We start from the raw sequence: 21,500 nt of genomic DNA, 5'->3' as shown, positions 1-21,500 counted from the left end.
TATATATAAAAAAAGGCAGCACGGTGGAACAGGGGTTAGTTCACCCTGTGAGGAGTTTGCATGTTCTCCCCGTGACTGCGTGGGTTCCCTCCGGGTACCGCCAAAAACATGCACCTGGGGATAGGTTGATTGGCAACACTAAATTGGCCCTAGTGTGTGAATGTGAGTGTGAATGTTGTCTATCTGTGTTGGCCCTGTGATGAGGTGGGCGACTTGTCCAGGGTGTACCCCGCCTTCCGCCTGAATGCAGCTGAGATTGGCTCCAGCACCCCCCGCAACACCAAAGGCGACAAGCTGTAGAAAATGGATGAATATATAAAAAAAAACTTTTACATTGAAACAAACAAAAAAACTACCTTGTAAAGGAGTTCAAGACAGTTGTTTTATATATCAGTTTCCTTTTTTTGCGTATTTATAAACAAACGGTCTCCCTCTGTAGTGGTCATAACCCACTGCTTTATGTTTATTGACCAATAGACTGTAGACGCCCCAAAAAAATGGCAGTTGTATTTTGAATATCTTTTCCACACATTAAGACACAAAGCTTATTATTGAAAACATTTTTATTCAAAACCATTTTGCACAGTAAAACATAAAAACCATTGCAGAAAAAGAAAATGAGTGTTCATCGACCGATGTAACTTTCCTTCTGCGTCCCAAACCACACATTGAAAGTCTAGAATTGTGATTAACGTCCAAAAAAAAAGAAGCTGTGGCTCATTTATTTAAATATACTGTGAAACTGACTTTTAAGATTATGGAGCCAGTCACAAAATAACACTAAAAAAATAATAGCCATGTAAACCAATTGGAACACTACTACTTACTGCACATGAGTCATAAACGAGTCACACAGCAAAAATAATCTCACCCTCAAAACTAAAACGGTAACAGACATCTAGGTAACTATTTTAATTCTTCATATAGAAAAAAATACATTTTTCACTACTTCCAATTCAAAAAGTGAAACTCTCTACAGAGGGACAAATATAAAAAAAAATCTGAATGTTTAAAGTTCATCGTTAACAACCCCCAAATTCAGTACCTCATGAGAATGAAAAATTGTTAATAAAATGTAAATAATTTTACATTTTATAATATATATATACAGTACAGGCCAAAAGTTTGGACACACATTCTCATTCTATGCGTTTCTTTATTTTCATGACTATTTACATTGTAGATTGTCACTGAATGCATCAAAACTATGAATGAACACATGTGGAGTTATGTACTTAACACATAAAGGTGAAATAACTGAAAACATGTTTTATAATGTAGTTTCTTCAAAATACCGATTACTGCTTTGCACACTCTGGGCATTCTCTCGATGAGCTTGAAGCACACCTGTGAAGTGAAAACCATTTCAGATGACCACCTCTTGAAGCTCATCGAGACAATGCCAAGAGTGTGCGAAAAAGTAATCGGAGCAAAGGGTGGCTGTTTTGAAGAAACTAGAATCTAAAACATGTTCAGTTATTTCACCTTTTTTGGTTAAGTACATAACTCCACGTGTGTTCATTCAGTTTTGATGCCTTCAGTGACCATCTACAATGTAAATAGTCATGAAAATAAAGAAAACGTGTGAGGTGTGTCCAAGCTTTATATATATATATATATATATATATATATAAATATATATATATATATATATATATATATATATATATATATATATATATGAAATCAATATTCTAATTTATTGAGATGTCCATGTAAATAATATTTCACATGTGTCAAACCTAACAAGATTGTCTTCTAAAATTAGATATGAATCAAGTTCAACTTTGGAAACCAGCAGTTAACTAAAAAGTCAAATCAGCAGCACAAGTTATGCAATATTTTGTAGAGGAATAAAAGATGTATGTGGGGACCGCAACATGGATGGCTCCAATGGGAATGTGGGATTTGGTCCCAAAGTTCATAAATAGCCCTATTTTGTCTAGACCTCCTTGAGAAAGACTTGGAAAGCGATGAGGGCATGGCTCAAAAAAGATGCTCATTGATTATTATATCAATAGTTACTGTTGCTCAGCTGGAGGACTGATGATGAATAACAACGGGGGGGCGGTGGGGTTCACAGTGATTAAAGCTGACTACAAAGGCGAAACTCAAATAATACAATTTCTAAAACACATTGTTACTGTTGTTTACCCAGCAGGCTGGACAGGAAGTTGGACCCCTGACTCTGCCCCCGTCCTGCCCCTTCTCCGAGGGGATCCATCTGGCTCAGTTCAGACTGATCCAGCATTTCAAAGTCCTCCGTGTCCAAGTCCGTGTCCATCTCCGAGCTGGACTGTTTGCGGTGGCTCCGATGGTGGGTGCCCGCCCTCGGGGGGGCTTGCCTGCGGTGGGCGCTGGGGCGTCGGGGCTGCATGGCGCTCACCAGCGCAGCCTGGATCATGTTGCTGGCGATGACCCCGGCCAGGTCGCCCGTGAAGTTGGGGGCGGTCGTCAGGCTGCTGAGGGAGACTTCAGAGTCCAGATCGTCCTGGTCAGAGTCCAGGTGAGCGTCCACATCCAGCACGGAGGCACGGTGGCTCGGCAGACCGATGCTGGTGTCGTCGTCGTCGTCCATCAGGGTGGCGTCAGGGTTAATGGAGGGGAAATCGGTGAGATCCTGAGCGAAGGACTCCTCGGCGTCACTGTGTCTGTCCAGATCTGAACAAAAAAAGGGAGAGACCTTTAATAAAACCGCACTAAAATGAGCACAAGCGAAAACTCACCTTCAGAGCCCTCTGTCAGCGGCGTCGGGCCTCTGGATAGGTTAAATGTTCCGTTGTCAGTGTAGGAAATTTCAGCATCAGAGTGCTCCGAGTCGGTCAAGTCAAGTTCCTTTGTGACTATAAGGTCGTCAAACTAGAACAGAACAGAGAAACGGTCAAATAAAATATCTTCAGGATGTCAACGCAAGCTTTCAGATCTCACTTTAACTTGGGCAGTCCAAATTAATGCAGTTGAATCCAGCACAATAACCATTAACACAATTAACTCATCTGCATCACAATCTCTCTGGCAACACATTTTGGGCAGGTATTGTTATCCTCAGACGTGCAACGCTCAGATTAATCTCAATCAATGATCAATAATCTGATTATATTTTTTTAATCGTTTGACAGCACTATTTTTAAACACATAGCAGTCCCTCGACAATTTCACAGATCGTTGTCGCTAATTTTCGATATTTTGAGGCTTTTTTAAAAATCTAATAAAGTTGTAATTTTATCAATTTGCAATTACCGTTCAAAAGTTTGGGGTCACATTGAAATGTCCATATTTTTGAAGGAAAAGCACTGTACTTTTCAATGAAGATAACTTTAAACTAGTCTTAACTTTAAAAATAAATACACTCTATACATTGCTAATGTGGTAAATGACTATTCTAGCTGCAAATGTCTGGTTTTTGGTGCAATATCTACATAGGTGTATAAAGGCCCATTTCCAGCAACTATCACTCCAGTGTTCTAATGGTACAATGTGTTTGCTCATTGGCTCAGAAGGCTAATTGATGATTAAAAACCCTTGTGCAATCATGTTCACACATCTGAAAACAGTTTAGCTCGTTACAGAAGTTACAAAACTGACCTTCCTTTGAGCGGATTGAGTTTCTGGAGCATCACATTTGTGGGGTCAATTAAACGCTCAAAATGGCCAGAAAAAGAGAACTTTCATCTGAAACTCGACAGTCTATTCTTGTTCTTAGAAATGAAGGCTATTCCACAAAATTGTTTGGATGACCCCAAACTTTTAAACGGTAGTGTAGATTCCTAATGAAGCCTTAGTTTGACGCTCCTCTACTTTCTCCTGCTGCGGCAACAACAAACAAAACTCCAGACGCTCCTCTTCGTTTTGTATCGTTTACTTGTGAACTCAATCATTCAAAAACGTAAAACAATAACGACGTGGGAACAAATGAATGGCAAAATGAAGCGAGTTTGTTACAGTAAAAAAGAGTTAGAAAAAGTAAGAGGTCAAAAAACTGTGTGGCTCGATTCCCCATACCTGACTGCCATTACCCATAATACTTTGTGTCCAAACCATCTTACCACACAGATCCTTCCGCCATATATGCAATTAAACAAGTTACGTCATCAAATTTAGACAAATGTAATAATTACAAATAAAGTGTACCTTATAATTATTCTAAGCATGCAAATAAAGTAAATAGTCCCATTTTGGCTGAATAAACATAAAGCACCATGCATAAAATGTAAATTACCTTAAACAGCATTTAGGCTCCTACACGATTGCAACAAAATTATGGAAAAAAATCCCTGTATTGATGTTTGTTTATTTAGGATCCCCATTAGCCGACGCATCAGCGGCAGCCTGGGGTCCTCATTAAAATATAAGTTACAATAACATACTAAAGATACAATCATAATACAATAACAATGCATACATTATCATAATATAGATACACACCAATAAAATATACAGTTAGAACCAAGGCAAAGGCAAAAACAATGAATGAAAACAGCATCTCAACGCAGATAAATCTTTAGAAGTCTTTTGAATCCTACCTAAGGGGTATTTCTTATATGCAAAGGAAGAGTATTCCACAAAGTAATAGCCCTTTTACTCGTTTTATACAAGGCAAACATAAAAGTACACACTAAATGGCAGTAAAAGCACATACTCACAACTCATTGTCCGATTGTTGTCTTATTTAATTATAACTAATACCGTATTTTTCGGACTATAAGTCGCTCCGAAGTATAAGTCGCACCGGCCGAAAATGCATAATAAAGAAGGAAAAAAACATATATAAGTCACACTGGAGTATAAGTCGCATTTTTGGGGGAAATTTATTTGATAAAAGCCAACACCAAGAATAGACATTTGAAAGGCAATTTAAAATAAATAAAGAATAGTGAACAACAGGCTGAATAAGTGTACGTTATATGAGGCATAAATAACCAACTGAGAACGTGCCTGGTATGTTAACGTAACATATTATGGTAAGAGTCATTCAAATAACTATAACATATAGAAGATGCTATACGTTTACCAAACAATCTGTCACTCCTAATCGCTAAATCCCATGAAATCTTATACGTCTAGTCTCTTACGTGAATGAGCTAAATAATATTATTTGAAATTTTACGGTAATGTGTTAATAATTTCACACATAAGTCGCTCCTGAGTATAAGTCGCACCCCCGGCCAAACTGTGACTTATAGTCCGCAAAATACGGTAGTAATACTTCTTTATAATTACAGAAACACCGCAAAAGGAAGCCTTTAGTGGTGTCAGCAACTTGTGCATGACAGAGCTGCTTGAAAAGTGTTTGTCCATCCTAAACATTCGTTTACGTTCCAACACGTTAAAAGCATTTCTAACATGTAAATGTTGCCTCTCTGCCATGTCGGCATTTCAAATGAGAATCTGTAAATCTTTTTTTTTACCATGGATATAAATAAATGTTAAATATATAAATACATGTAAACCAGTAAGGCCGGACACCGGTGTGTATAAACTACATTACCCAGAAAGCTTAGCGCAGTAGACAGGAACCAGAAGTAAGTTTGAGCTACAATTGTTCTGTTTGACCAATAAAGAGTTGATATTGTTACACGTTGCTGTTTCTGCTTCGTCTACACAAGAAACAAACAAAAAAAAGACAGTTGACGTGCGCATTTAGGTGCGAATCACAAAACAAATTCAATTGGCGAAAATGACGCTGATTAGTCGAAATATGCGAGGAAGTTATGGCCGTTGCAAGGCTTGGGGAATTGGTGCGATCGGGAATAACGGAGGGACTGTAAGAACCAAACCGGCCACACATGGCTATTTATTTATTTGTCTTACACAATTTACCCCCACACCATCTTTAAACTTAGAAAAAAAATGGTCTCTGACACTAACAAATGTTAAAAATGTTTTCTATTTATTGCCATATCATTTTTACATTCATGCATTTGTATTTTTTTTAATATTTATTGTTTTTGCATTTGTTTCAGTATTTGTGTTTCTCTTCCATTTTTATTGTATTTATCATCTTTCTTTCTTGTAATTATCATTGTCTTTCTCCAATTTACTATTGCTGTTATGTGGTCTTTTTTCACGATATAACTTTCTTTAAAGGCGTGTCATAGCATGTTTGACAGCTCATGGGTGCTTTAAAAAAATGTAAATTATGATTTTTCTGCTCATTAAGTGTCACCCATGTACAGTACAGGCCAAAAGTTTGGACACACCTTCTCATTTCAATGCGTTCTTTATTTTCATGACTATTTACATTGTTGATTGTCACTGAAGGCATCAAAACTATGACACCTGTGCAGTGAAAACTATTTCAGGTGACTACCTCATGAAGCTCATCAAGAGAATGCCAAGAGTGTGCAAAGCAGTAATCTGAGCAAAGGGTGGCTATTTTGAAGAAACTAGAATCCAAAACATGTTCAGTTATTTCACATTTTTTGTTAAGTACATAACTCCACATGTGTTCATTCATAGTTTTGATGCCTTCAGTGACAATCTACAATGTAAATAGTCATGAAAATAAAGAAAACCCTTTGAATGAGAAGGTGTGTCCAAACTTTTGGCCTGCACTGTACGTAAACCGAGATGCTCTGGATGCAGACTGACCTTTGGACAGAATTCCGCCAGCTCCTCCTCACTGTCACTGCCTTCCCTCGAGAGGACGCTATGCAGAGGCAAGCGCAGGACTGCATAGACGATGAAATGAGAATGAGGGGGGAAGCTTCATTTGCTATGACACCGACATTGCTTTTGACAACTTACACTGGTTGTCAAAGGGCTTTGACATCATATACCCATGACCGCTGAAGTCCAGCCACTGCAGGACCGGGTCCAGCTTCACGAGCACACGCTGAAACAGCCTGTGGTAGGCCACCAGAGGGGCCAGCAGCATTGCCAGCACTTCAAGAAGAAAGTCAAGAATTATCAGGGAAGACATCTTTTAGAGACACTTGGTGGGATCATTACCCACGTCCGACCTATTTGGCCCCGTGCCTGCTTTATTCACCTCAGCAACACAACAGATCACATTTCAACATCCCTGTGAATTTTTTATAGGACCAGTCAGGCGGACCTGCGCTGGATGGGAAGCTGGTCGAACTCACCGGTTAAGTAGGAGAGCACCAATCCGGGAATGTAGCGTCCCGTCGTGGCAAAACAGGAAAAGAGGCTGCAGGTCAGGATGCAAAACTGCAAAGCACACACACAAGATTAGGTACACCTGCACAATCAAATGTGTCACAAATTCACACGGTACTTCCTTTACGGCCTTATCTAGTAACAATGCGCTGGGTAGCTATGGGTATTGTTTTAGCCCATACTGGTACCACAAAGGTAATTTTAAAACAGTGCCCAAACCTGTACTAAAAAATGGAAAACATGCACAAAAAAAACATTTAAAAATAGGAAATAAATTATACCCAAAATTGTCATAACTATTACATCAATACGTAACCGAGATGTGCTGATTAATTGGCCACCGATCAGTATCGTATGATTTTTGTGGAAAAACATGCTGATTGCCGATTGATGCCGATCTCACTGATGGATGATTTGTATCAGAAACATGAAACCTCGAATAAAACATCTTTACTAAATACGTCACTCAACTCTCTATTTCCAATCGGCTCGTTTGTAGCAAGTTTGGAAGATTAGGCAAGATTGTTTCATAAATATGTCTTCCATAGTCAAATTTTTGGGGATTCAAAATGCACAAAAGCAGGTACTAACAGGTAAGAAAAGCTAGTTTTGCATAATGGCACCTCTTAAAGGCCTACTGAAAGCCACTACTACCGACCACGCAGTCTGATAGTTTATATATCAATGATGACATCTTAACATTGCAACACATGCCAATACGGCCGGGTTAACTTATAAAGTGCAATTTTAAATTTCCTGCGACACTTCCGGTTGAAAACGTCTACATATGACGTATGCGCGTGACATCACAGAGAGAACGGAAGTATTCGGACCCCATTGGATCCAATACAAAAAAGCTCTGTTTTCATCCCAAAATTCCACAGTATTCTGGACATCTGTGTTGGTGAATCTTTTGCAATTTGTTTAATGAACAATGGAGACTGCAAAGAAGAAAGCTGTAGGTGGGATCGGTGTATTAGCGGCGGACTACAGCAACACAACCAGGAGGACTTTGAGATGGATAGCAGACACGCTAGCCGCCGACCTCTCCTTGACTTCCTCCGTCTCCGGGCCGCCGACCGCATCGGTGATCGGGTGAAGTCCTTTGTCGCTCCGTCGATCGCTGGAACGCAGTTGAGCACGGGTGTTGATGAGCAGATGAGGGCTGGCTGGCGTAGGTGGAGAGCTAATGTTTTTAGCATAGCTCTGTGAGGTCCCGTTGCTAAGTTAGCTTCAATGGCGTCGTTAGCAACAGCATTGTTAAGCTTCGACAGGCTGAAAAAGCATTAACTGTGTATTTACAGGTCCATGGTTTAATAGTATTGTTGATCTTCTGTCTATCCTTCCAGTCAGGGGTTTATTTATTTTGTTTCTATCTGCATTTGAGCCCGATGCTATCACGTTAGCTCCGTAGCTAAAGAGCTTCACCGATGTATTGTCGTGGAGATAAAAGTCACTGTGAATGTCCATTTCGCGTTCTCGACTCTCATTTTCAAGAGGATATAGTATCTGAGGTGGTTTAAAATACAAATCCGTGATCCAAAATAGAAAAAGGAGAAAGTGTGGAATCCAATGAGCCCTTGTACCTAAGTTACGGTCAGAGCGGGAAAAGATACGTCCTGCACTGCACTCTAGTCCTTCACTCTCACGTTACTCATCCACGAATCTTTCATCCTCGCTCAAATTAATGGGGTAATCGTCGCTTTCTCGGTCCGAATCTCTCTCGCTACATTGTAAACAATGGGAAATTGTGAGCAGCCCTTCCTCCTGTGACATCACGCTACTTCCGGTACAGGCAAGGCTTTTTTATCAGCGACCAGAAGTTGCGAACTTTATGGTCGATGTTCTCTACTAAATCCTTTCAGCAAAAATATGGCAATATCGCGAAATGATCAAGTATGACACATAGAATGGATCTGCTATCCCCGTTTGAATAAGAAAATGTCATTTCAGTAGGCCTTTAAAAGTCGGCACAAGTGCCAATCCCGAGGTAGCACCGTACATTCTTTTACCGATTCAGCTGCGCTGTTGTCATCCTCACCTTGCCGGGGTTGTGTCGCTTGAACTGCAAGGCGCTGGATGCGAGAACCAACCCGCTGACCCAGGCCTCGGCGACGTGGTGGCACAGCTCTGGCACGCTGAGGACGCCGGGCTGCACCAGGCCCCAGCTACACAAACGTATACCATGTAAGCTGCATAATAATAATATCAATAAGGCTTCTTTCCAGTTTGAACACAATTTCAAAAAACGGGAGTAGCACACCAACCTTTCGCTTTCGAATTCATCCGCGCTTTTAGCTGTGAGGAAGAGAGAGAAAAGAATGTTAGCCAACGAGCCATCTGCTCGGTAACGCGTCTTTTTTGGTGGGGTGGAATCAACGGTCCAAAGTCGAAAGCATATTGGAGACACTTGTAGATTACATGTTGACATTACATTTATCTCCTATCCAAAAATAGGCCTGATTAATCATGGGGGGCGTCTGCGTCGCGACAAGAGGCAAGTTTAGAAGCGAGTGATTAACTGCGGGAGGTGAAACACAAATCCCTTGTACAGTCCAGGGTGTGGGCCCACCAACTGGTGGCTTATCTTGTCTGATAAAATACTTGCGGGGAGAAGGCCAGTCAAAATAGAAGAAGTAAGACAAAACACGGGACATATAAATAGCACATGTGAAGCACCTCGAAACTTGGGCCAGATCTGGTTCTTCCAGGTGTCGACACAGACCAGCAGAGCGAGACCGGAAGCCAGCAGGAACAACAGACGTAGCGATGTCAGCGCAAAGAACCTGCAGCAGAATACGGCAATTGTTCTCAATGAATAGAAAACCATAATAAGTCTGTTATATAAGGCAGCCATCTGACCCTGCGTGTGTTGGCCGGCCAAAAGAAACAACCACACAGCAGTCTTTCGTCTGAAGGGGTATTAATTTAACACTGCGTGTGTTATTGTGGTCCGAGCTCGGAGTAATGCAAAACTACTAAACCACTTTATACTAAAGTTGCAGAGATTATTCTGATAAAGGAATGTGTTGGCATAATTGGGCCTTTAATTGGGGTTAGAAATGTGGAAAATCTGATTTAGACACACACAAAGATGGGACAAAACAAAAAATACAAAGAACTGCTGTCTCAATCTTATATTCTCTATTTCTTTTTAAAGCACGCAACTAACAGCCGGCACGCCACATTTTGATTTGTGTTATTGGTACGTGACAAAGCAGTGTTTCTCCTACATGTAATTCATTTTGGTGCTCACTGGCAGGCATTAGTTACCCGGTCTATTAAACATTAGCATTAAGCTATAAAAGCAACCTCATGTTATTTTTTTCCATCTCTAATTCAAAGAACTGTTTGCATAATTGGCAAACAATTGAAAAATGGAGCAAAACAATATGATAAGAACTAGAGATGTCCGATAATGGCTTTTTTGCCAATATCCGATATTGTCCAACTCTTAATTACCGATTCCGATATCAACCGATAATGATATATACAGTCGTGGAATTAACACATTATTATGCCTAATTTTGTTGTGACGCCCCGCTGGATGCATTAAACCAGTGGTACCCAACCACTGGGCCACCGATTGGCCGCGCAAGAAATTTAAAAAAAACAATTTTTTTTTTTTATTAAATCAACATAAAAAACACAATATATACATTATATATCAATATAGATCAATACAGTCTGCAGGGATACAGTCCGTAAGCACACGATGGGGGGAGTATGGGGATGTTCTCCCCATGTCAAGTCAAGTCAAGTCAACTTTATTAATATAGCACATTTTCAACAACTTTTTGGATTGAACCAAAGTGCTTTACAGGTTAAAAAAGCATGGAGCAAACAAAAAACAACAACAACAAAAAAAACTAAGCAAAACAAAAACAAAACAAAAAAAACCAAAAAAAAAATGCGGATGTTCTCCCGAAATGTGTTTGTCATTCTTGTTTGGTGTGGGTTCACGGTGTGGCGCACATTTGTAACAGTGTTAAAGTTGTTTATATGGCCACCCTCAGTGTGACCTGTATGGCTGTTGACCAAGTATGCCTTACATTCACTTGTGTGTGTGAAAAGCCGTAGATATTATGTGATCGGACCAGCACGCAAAGGCAGTGCCTTTAAGGTTTATTGGCGCTCTGTACTTCTCCCTACGTCCGTGTACCACTCCGTACAGCGGCGTTTTAAAAAGTCATAAATTCTACTTTTTGAAACCGATAATTTCCAAACCGATAACGATAATTTCCGATATTACATTTTAAAGCATTTATCGGACGATAATATCGGCAACCCGATATTATCGGACATTTCTAATAAGAACAAATATGTTAATTTTAACGACACATATTTGTTTTATATTTGCATCATATGTATAATCGTCAATTAAGTAATCATGATGTAATGTATATGATAGTTATATTGGCCACACCCCCACGTGTAAATCTGTAATCTGGGGGAATTTAGAGTTGGACAAACTTTATTGATCCACAAGGGAAATTGTTCCACAGTATCTCAGTAACAAAGGATGAAAAGGTAAATGCACACAAGGGCACAAAAAGAGGGTGAAAACAAAAGGTATAAAGTAGACTAAAAATGTACCATAGTAGCAATATAAAATATAACATGTAATATTTACATATTATATATACAGATATTATATTTGTATATAATATATACAATATATAACAAATCCCAATTACGATGTACAATATTACAGTATATGTAACCTAACCTAACCCATAACCCCGGAGGGTCGTTGGGGGCACCACAGACGATCTGTTGACCAGCTCTCCATCCCTCTGTCTTCAGCAGCTCTCATTGCCTCAGCGAGTTTCAGGTGAGTCCATTCTCTGATGTTATCTTCCCATCTTTTCTTTTGTCTCCCTCGTCTCTTGCAACCTTGTACGGTACCTTGCAGGATGGTTTTTGCAAGGCCTGAGGATCTGGTGATGTGTCCGTACCACCTCAGTTTCCGCTTTATGACCGTGGTGAGCAGGTCATCGTGTGGGCCGATGGCTAGGCTGATCTTTTGCCGGGAACAGGGAAGCATAAAATAGAGAGTAGATCCAGCAGAAAATATACATTATAAACAAAGAGAGGTAGCAAACATAGAAGCGGTCAGGTAATCGACAGATATCATCTATTGCTGTATGGCGAGTGATTATACAGCTGGATTGAGTGTGGAATGAAGCTGAAGGAGCCTGTTGGAGTATGAGCTCCGCTGTCCCTCAATTGTCTGGTGGAGTGGGTGGGCAGGATTGTCCATGATGGCGAGCAGTTTGTCCAGTGTCCTCCTGTCCCTCACTGACACAAACGCCAATAGTTTTGCTGGCTTTCCGGATCAGTTTGTCAAGCTGAGCAGCAAAAGTCTTCAGGACCCAGGGCCTGCTGACTTGGCTGGGTTGACTCTCTCCGGGTGTCAAACACACCGGGCTGGCTTTCTCAGCGGGGGTGGAAGTGGGGGGATGAGAAACAACAGTGGCAGGCAACAGTGAAGGAGAATGTGGATTGATCGTCAGGTGAGGTGTGAGGACAAGAGTAGTGGGGGGAGGGCCAGTAAGGGGTGCATTGCTAAATCTATTGAAAACCAAATAGTGGGGGGAGGGCCAGTAAGGGGTGCAATGCTAAATCTATTGAAGAACAAGTTCAGCTCGTTGGCTGTAACTACACCCCCATCCAGCAGTTTGGCTTTGTTTTGAACCCTGTGATGGTTTCCATGCCCTTCCACACATCTCCAGTCTTATTCTGCTGGAGTTTGGCTTTCTGTAGACATCTTTCCCTTCTCGCAGCTGAACTTTAAGCTGCTACTGTATCCTCCTCAACTCGTCCCGATCACCAGATCTGAAGGCTAGTTTCTTTTTATTCAGCAGCACCTTTAACTGGCTGGTGATCCAGGTCTTGTTATTCGGGTGACAGGGGACAGTTTTTGTAGGGGTTATGATGGGAGTCCTCACAGAAATCATTGTGGTCTGTGTTGCTGTCAATGTCTGTCCCGTGAGGTTTACAGAGTCTGTGGTCTCAAAACAGTCCTGCAGGGCGAGACATGCTTCCTGGTTCCGTCTCTGCACTGCTTTTGTTGAGACAGGCTGCCTCCTCACAGCAGGAACATATTGAGGTGTTAAAAGCACCAGATTGTGACCAGACCGGGGGCAGGGCAGTGGCACTGCATGCATCTTTTGAATTAGCATACAGTAGGTCCAGATTGTACTGACAAGCATTACAATGTCTATAAATATTATTTATTATTTTTGATGTGTTTATTATTTTATTTATTTTGATTCTTAATGAGCCACAGGCCAATAAATAAATAAAAAAGGCTAAAAGCAATCTGTGAGCCATGGAGCTCCAAGGCAAAATATGCTAAGAAGTTTATGTACTCTATTTAAAAAAAAATTCATCTTTGTCTTGTAAGTAACGATCTGTATTATTGTTTTGTTTTTGTTTGTCTATGCATGGTGCAATCTTGTAATTTAATATTTACTTTGCTCATTTTTGGTTGACCTCATTTGCTGAGGTAACAGCAAGTTTCATCAGATCTTCCCTCTTTAATGTCTCTTATCTTCTTCGTATTCTTTAATGTTTCCCCCTTGTTTTTGCTCTGTGGACTTTTTGGAATATACTGCAACCACATGAGTTTGATCTCCGCTTGCAAGAGTGGCAGCAGACTTTCATCATTTTACAATTGAGCTACTGTGTGTCAAACAATTTACCTTGTAAGTAAGCACATTTTATTTGCACTTCTCACAGAGGGAGCTCAGAAAGTGCATCACATGGTTAAAATTCAAATAGTACAATCAAAAAAAGCACAGTGCATGATGCAACAACAGAAATATTGCAAATAAAATGATAAAAATGATTTAAAACAATGGAATATTACAGGAATGCACACTTAAAATGTGTTTTTACTCCCTTTAAAAATGTCAAACATAAGGGGTAGCTCTCAGTTTGATCCTTGTGGATTCATAAAGTTTGTCCAAGTCAAAATAAGTCATATGTTTGCGCTTATTTTCCATTTACTTAATTTTAACTATCTTGCGCAGAAAAAAGCAAGTTTTGCTTAAAAAAAAAAGGGGCAGGAGAAAAAGGCTAAAAACCAATGTAAGGTATCGAAGGTACTGTGTTTACAGAAGGATTATTAATAGTATTTGTATCAATCTTTATTACATTGTTACATATACCTTTGTTCTTTTTCAAATCAAATCTTATTTAATTTAAAAAAATGATCTTAAGAATGTGCCGCGGGCGATTAAAATAGCTGTACTTTGCACACCGCCGATAGAGATCTTTGACTAGCGTTTTTGCATAGATTACTATAGATTAAAACAATAAAAGCTTGTTCATCATGACCAACATTAAAATACAGTAGCGTGGCAGGACTAAATCTTTACTATAAACAAGACATAGGTTTTATTTATTAACAAGTATATGTAATATGAATTGGCCACTGCAACATTACAGAGTTTGAACAGTAACACCGTGTTTGGTTATTTAATTAAGAGATTCTTTGGCATAATGCTTACTAGGATTGTACGGTATACCGGTATTAGTATAGTACCGCGATATTAATGAATCATAATCGGTACTATACCGCCTCTGAAAAGTACCGCCCCCTTAAACTAACAATAAAGGTGAAGTTATAACACTGAAACGCCCACCGGAAGAGACTAAAGTTTAGCCCCAGTCGGCAGTGTTTTAGCTACTTCTAAATCACTAATCCTCGCCTCCACTGCGACAAATAAAGTAAGTTTCTTACAAGCATCATCCCTGTAGGACGAGGAATAGCTAAACATGCTTCACTACACACCGTAGCTCCTCTTTCTCCTATCCAGGAGATCGCAAAAAGCCGCTGCCTGATATGACCTTATCACACCAATTCTCAAATCCCTTCACTGGCTTCCTGTTCCACTCAGGATTGAATACACAGTCTCCCTACTAACCCACCAGTGCCTCCATGGAAATGCACCCCCCTCTACCTCAAAGAACTACTCACCCCCAAATCCTCCACTCGACACCTCTGCTCCGGACAGGCTAACCTCCTCCAACCTCCGAGGACAAAGCTACAAACAATGGGAGACCGGGCTTTCTGCTCCGCCGCTCCCAGTCTGTGGAACGCTCTCCCTGACCACCTGAGGGCACCACAGACTGTAGACCATTCTTTTTAAAAAAAAGCCTTTTTTTTTAGATATATGCATTAGGGGTTTGGGAAAAAATCGATTTGAATTCGAATCGCGATTCTCATTTTTTAAAAATCGCTTATTTTTTTATTTATTTTTATAAATTAATCAATCCAACAAAACAATACACAGCAATACCATAACAATGCAATCCAATTCCAAAACCAAACCCGACCCAGCAACACTCAGAACTGCAATAAACAGAGCAATTGAGAGGAGACACAAACACGACACAGAACAAACCAAAAGTAGTGAAACAAAAATGAATATTATCAACAACAGTATCAATATTAATTACAATATCAACATAGCAGTGATTAAAAATCCCTCATTGACATTATCATTAGACATTTATAAAAAAAAAAAAAAAACAATAGTGTCACAGTGGCTTACACTTGCATCGCATCTCATAAGCTTGACAACACACTGTGTCCAATATTTTCACAAAGATAAAATAACTCATATTTTTGGTTCATTTAACAGTTAAAACAAATTTACATTATTGCAATCAGTTGATAAAACATTGTCCTTTACAATTATAAAAGCTTTTTACAAAAATCTACTACTCTGCTTGCATGTCAGCAGACTGGGGTAGATCCTGCTGAAATCCTATGTATTGAATGAATAGAGAATCGTTTTGAAATCGGGAAAAAAAATCGTTTTTGAATCGAGAATCGTGTTGAATTGAAAAAAAAAAATCAATTTTGAATCGAATCGTGGGACACCGAAAGATTCACAGCCCTAATATACATACTAGTTCTAGCTATTTGGCTGTTCTAGTTTTTATTTATATTTATTATCTTATTTTTTTAATACTGTAGCACTTTTAGGTTGTTTACTCAATATAAAGTGCTTTTTACAAATAAAATCTATTATTATTATTATAATAATGTACCCTAAGATTTTTTTGTTCAACTAAAGCCAATAATGTTTTTTTGTGTGGTGCCCTTCATTTAGAAAAGGACCCAAAAGTATCGAAATCATTTTGGTACCGGTACCAAAATACTGGTATCGGGACAACACTAATGCGTACCAATCTAGAGCAGGGGTGTCAAACTCATTTTAGATGGGGGGCCACATGGAGAAAAATCTACTCCCAAGTGGGCCGGACCGGTAAAATCACGGCACGATAACTTAAAAATAAAGACAACTTCAGTGAACAATGGGAGACCGGGCTTTCTGCTCCGCTGCTCCCAGTCTGTGGAACGCTCTCCCTGACCACCTGAGGGCACCACAGACTGTGGATGCTTTTAAAAAAGGCTTAAAACCCCTTCTTTTTAAAAAAGTTTTTTTTTTTTTTAGATATATGCATACTAGTTTTAGCTATTTGGCTGTTCTAGTTTTTATTTATTTTTTATTATGTTTTTATTTTTTCTAATTTATTTATTTATTTTATTTTTTAAATACACTGTAGCACTTTGAGGTTGTTTACTCAATGTAAAGTGCTTTTTACAAATAAATCTATTATTATTATTATTAAAAAAATAATATAAAAATCAAATTACAGGATGTTATTTATGTAGTTTGCTTACATCGTGTGGTATATATTTTTATTTTTTTTTACATATGTAGCATAATCTAGAAAGACACAAATAATTGCTATTGTGACATCTAGTGGACACAATTAAAACAGCAGTTTCTTTCATTCAAAAATTTCGGCTCATTTTTATACTTAGTAAACTCATCCCACGGGCCGGATAAAACCTGTTCACGGGCCTGATCCGGCCCACGGGCCTTACGTTTGACACCCCTGATCTAGAGGATCTTTAAAACCTATTTTGTCTGTTTTCATAGGTACTATGTTTTGGTCTTCTGTGCGGGATAACAGCTGCCAGTGAAGGCGACTACTCACCAGAAGAGCACATTGACCAGCAGGTAGAGCAGCACACACTGGAAGGGTCTCTCCCACACCAGCACCGACTGCAGGTAGGTCAGCAGCCGCTCGTAGGGCCCCAGCTGGGACTGCAGGGCGGCTTGGACGTCCCTCACCTGGGCGTCCCTCTCGCTGGAGCACGGTCGACTTCGCAGCGGGCCGGCGATACTCGTACCCGGCTTGGTATCGATCGAGGACGCGTCTTCAAGAGCATCCATTTGCGCCATCTTGGTGTCTATAAAAACAAACATGGTGTTTTAAGGAGACTTCACGTTAAGAGCAGAGCCTACATGCTAGCGAGATAAGCGGCGCGAAGAGAGCCACGTATGCGATATCATCGCCGCCTTGTCTTAAGAGAAGCCGCCTGACGATTTAGAGGAGCACATGTAATCAAAGCCGTTGCAGAAAGTGTGTAGAATGAGCGGACACTTACTATTTAAGCATTTTTGTACACGTCTCAAGCTCTTGTCGTCCCACTGAAATATGGCGTAAGCTGTTTTTGTCAGCCCTCTCTCGACCAATCACAACGCGCGATGGACTAAAGAGGTGTGGTGCATTCGAGGTCATTGAAAGAAAATCCGTCGTACGTAAAGCGACGCTCTATACCAGGCCTGGGCAATTATTTTGACTCGGGGGGCCAAATTTTGCGAAAAAAATGTGTCTGAGGGCCGGTATATCTGATTTTTAGGAACACTAATACAAAGCCTCACAATAATGTCGTGATTGAATGCTAAAAACGTTATGACAGACCGCCTTAAAAAACGAAATAAAATATTTTTTTTTTTACTGAATAAGACACCCAGAATGGACATGACATTAAAGAATGTGGGATTTACAATATTAACTATGAATGATAAAACACTGAATATTGACAACATATGAACGTCACACCCATGAATTGATTTACATGGACCCTGACTTAAACAAGTATAAAAACTTATTTGGGTGTTACCATGTAGTGGTCAATTGTACGGAATATGTACTGTACTGTAAAATCTACTAATAAAAGTTCCAACTAATCAATCAATCAGAACGCCCTCTCGATTGACATATTTGCAACAAACACAGCGAAATATGAACATGAAGGGTAAAAAAACCCCACCTACAATCTGATGTCTGATATATCACTAAGAATGTGGGATTTACAATATTAACTATGAATGATAAAACACTGAATATTGACAACATATGAACGTCACACCCATGAATTGATTTACATGGACCCTGACTTAAACAAGTATAAAAACTTATTTGGGTGTTACCATGTAGTGGTCAATTGTACGGAATATGTACTGTACGGTAAAATCTACTAATAAAAGTTCCAACCAATCAATCAATCAAAACGCCCTCTCGATTGACATATTTGCTAGTCAGGTTACTTCTAGACCTCCACCCCAGATCCCACCTCACTCCTACCCACTTCTCTAAAGTGGGCTGGCTCAAGGTGGAGGACAGAGTTAAACAACTTGCACTGAGCCTAGTCTATAAAATCCGCTACACCTCCCTGATACCGAAGTACATGTCAAACTACTTCCTTAACGTAAATGACCGCCATAACCACAACACCAGGGGGTGCTCCACTAACCACGTTAAACCCAGATTCCGAACTAACAAAGGTCTTAACTCATTCTCTTTCTATGCCACATCAATGTGGAATGCGCTCCCAACAGGTATAAAAGAAAGGGCATCTCTATCCTCCTTCAAAACCGCATTAAAAGTTCACCTCCAGGCAGCTACAACCCTAAACTAACACCCTCCCTGGATTGCTAATAATCAAATGTAAACAATCAAATGCAGATACTTTTTCTTTTTCTTATGCCTTCTGATCTCTCTCTCTCTCTATCTCTCTCTCTCTATGTCCACTACTTGATGTCCATACCCCCCCCACCCCACCCACCCCCCCCCTCCACACCCCCGATTGTAAATAATGTAAATAATTCAATGTGATTATCTTGTGTGATGACTGTATTATGATGATAGTATATATGATAGTATATATCTGTATCATGAATCAATTTAAGTGGACCCCGACTTAAACAAGTTGAAAAACTTATTCGGGTGTTACCATTTAGTGGTCAATTGTACGGAATATGTACTTCACTGTGCAACCTACTAATAAAAGTCTCAATCAATCAATCAAATGCAACAAACACAGCGAAATATGAACACGAAGGGTAAAAAACCCCCACCTACAATCTGATATGTCTGATATATCACTAAGGTTTAGAACTTTGTTGTAAAAATCTCCTTCCACGTCTGTCCCTGACACCCGCATTAAATTTGTTTGATATGATCATCATCATCATCATCGGCGGTCACTCGAACGAGCATGACGATCCTCCTGGTAGGGGTGTATCCCTTTATGGAGGATGCCTGTGCGTGACTTTGTTTAACGTGTGGAGACTGGTGCACAGACAGTCACCACACGATCCTTGACAGAATCGGGTCAGGGTCCAGTGGCATGGAGTCCAAGATGACTGGGGACCCTTTTCTGCTGCAGCCTTCTTCCGCCATCGCAGCCGTTGTGGTAGTTCTTAAATCTACCGTCTTCCGCCTGCTCCGCCATGTACCGTATTTTTCGGACTATAAGTCGCAGTTTTTTTCATAGTTTGGCCTGGGGTGCGACTTATACTCAGGAGCGACTTATGTGTGAAATTATTAACACATTACCGTAAAATATCAAATAATATTATTTAGCTCATTCACGTAAGAGACTATATCAGCACTTCAGTCATTAACAATTGCATCATCTGGGAAATGGACAGTGAGCGTTCTTCCATTCCCTTTTTTTAAAAAGTATAGATTACAACATACATAATACTGTCCAGGTCAATGCATAAATGAAAAATTGAAAAGCAAATAATCTGGAGGGTCCGTGTATTTTCAATCAATTATCAATCAATGTTTACTTATATAGCCCTAAATCACGAGTGTCTCAAAGGGCTGCACAAGCCACAACGACATCCTCGTCTCAGATCCCACATCAGGGCAAGGAAAAACTCAACCCAATGGGACAATGAGAAACCTTAGAGGGGACCGCAGATGCGGGACCCCCTCCCCCCCTCTGGGCGACCGGTGCAATGGACGTCGAGTGGATCTAGCATAATATTGTGAGTCCAGTCCATAGTGGATCTAACATAATAGTGAGAGTCCAGTCCATAGTGGGGCCTGCAGGAGACCATCCCGAGCGGAGATGGGTCAGCAGCGCAGAGATGTCCCCAACCGATGCACAAGCGAGCGGTCCACCCCGGGTCCCGACTTTGGACAGCCAGCGCTTCATCCATGGCCACCGAACCTGTGCCCCCCCCCCCCTGCAGAGCAGAAAAGAAACAGCAGATCAACTGGTCTAAAAAGGGGGGTCTATTTAAAGGCTAGAGTATACAAATGAGTTTTAAGATGGGACTTAAATGCTTCTACTGAGGTAGCATCTCTAACTGTTACCGGGAGGGCATTCCATAGTACTGCAGCCCCAATAGAAAACGCTCTATAGCCCGCAGTCTTTTTTTTGGCTCTGGGAATCACTAATAAGCCGGATTTCTTGCCGGGACATATGGTACAATACAATCAGCAAGATAGGGTAATTTTCCGTTCATTCCATTTCCAATTCTGAAACGCAAATCAAAAAATAAAATTAGGGCTGTTTTTTTCGTATTTTATTATATATGGTAGATTTTAAAACAAACAAAAAAAGGGTTGATTTTCATTCAAATATTAACATAAAATTGTATTTTGTGCTGTTTTTCTTTGATGGGTGCACCTGGGGATATATAAAGGGCCAATTTTAGTGTTGCCATTATAATGTGGGAATGTGAATGTGAATGTGAATGTGAATGTGAATGTGAATGTTGTCTGTCTATCTGTGTTGGCCCTGTGATGAGGTGGCGACTTGTCCAGGGTGTAATCGCCTTCCGCCCTTTTTTTTTTTTAACATCAAATAATGCTGACATCTTAATTGAATAAAGAGTTTTGAGCAAAATTAGTGTGTTTAAAATCTCAGTTTGTTCAAATTCAGTGTTTTAAAACTTAATTGTGTAAAAATTTTGGGTACATAATGCCTTGCTTCAAAACTCACGTTTGGAGTGAAGCAATCAAACTTGTCTCAGAACCAACCAATGAGGTGAGTTTTGAGGTAACAAATATTTCGGCACCACATTTTTTTTCCCACTAATTTTTTATACAACAATTTTTTGCACTGAATCTTTCTGCATGAATTGATTTACGTGGACCCCGACTTAAACAAGTTGAAAAACGTATTCGGGTGTTACCATTTAGTGGTCAATTGTACGGAATATGTACTGTACTGTACACTCTACTAATAAAATTGTCAATCAAAA

The 21,500-nt window shown here is 40.0% G+C and overlaps 1 protein-coding gene across 2 annotated transcripts; it reads right to left on the bottom strand.

Moving 5' to 3' along the window:
- Window positions 1-1,685: 1,685 nt before the first annotated feature.
- Window positions 1,686-17,686, bottom strand: retreg3 (reticulophagy regulator family member 3). Of its 2 annotated transcripts, none has more exons than XM_062050032.1 (10): window positions 17,600-17,686; window positions 17,146-17,401; window positions 9,802-9,908; window positions 9,390-9,420; window positions 9,164-9,314; window positions 7,089-7,173; window positions 6,748-6,885; window positions 6,592-6,671; window positions 2,727-2,859; window positions 1,686-2,661 (listed from the first exon to the last, which is right to left on the bottom strand). In XM_062050032.1, exons 2-10 carry the CDS (start codon window positions 17,391-17,393, stop codon window positions 2,141-2,143), a joined length of 1,494 nt encoding a protein of 497 aa, XP_061906016.1. In that variant the 5' UTR covers window positions 17,394-17,401; window positions 17,600-17,686; the 3' UTR covers window positions 1,686-2,140. The 2 variants fall into 2 exon arrangements, with proteins under 2 accessions (XP_061906016.1, XP_061906017.1); XM_062050033.1 differs by having other exon boundaries at window positions 9,164-9,290.
- Between the last annotated feature and the right edge of the window lie 3,814 nt (window positions 17,687-21,500).

The sequence above is a fragment of the Entelurus aequoreus genome, linkage group LG06, assembly GCF_033978785.1.
Source record: "Entelurus aequoreus isolate RoL-2023_Sb linkage group LG06, RoL_Eaeq_v1.1, whole genome shotgun sequence".
Classification (NCBI taxonomy): Eukaryota; Metazoa; Chordata; class Actinopteri; order Syngnathiformes; family Syngnathidae; genus Entelurus; species Entelurus aequoreus.
Note: the sequence above shows the minus strand (reverse complement) of the source record. Positions and strands in the feature narration are given on the sequence as shown.

Bases quoted from the DNA above. Each gene is read 5' to 3' on its own strand.
- retreg3 (XM_062050032.1), bottom strand. From the start codon at position 17,393: ATGGCGCAAATGGATGCTCTTGAAGACGCGTCCTCGATCGATACCAAG. The intron at 9,421-9,801 runs GTGCTTCACATG...TCTTCCTCACAG, and splicing joins GATCTGGCCCAAGTTTCGAG to CTAAAAGCGCGGATGAATTC. The intron at 6,672-6,747 runs GTAAGTTGTCAA...TCGTCTATGCAG, and splicing joins AAAGCCCTTTGACAACCAGT to TCCTGCGCTTGCCTCTGCAT.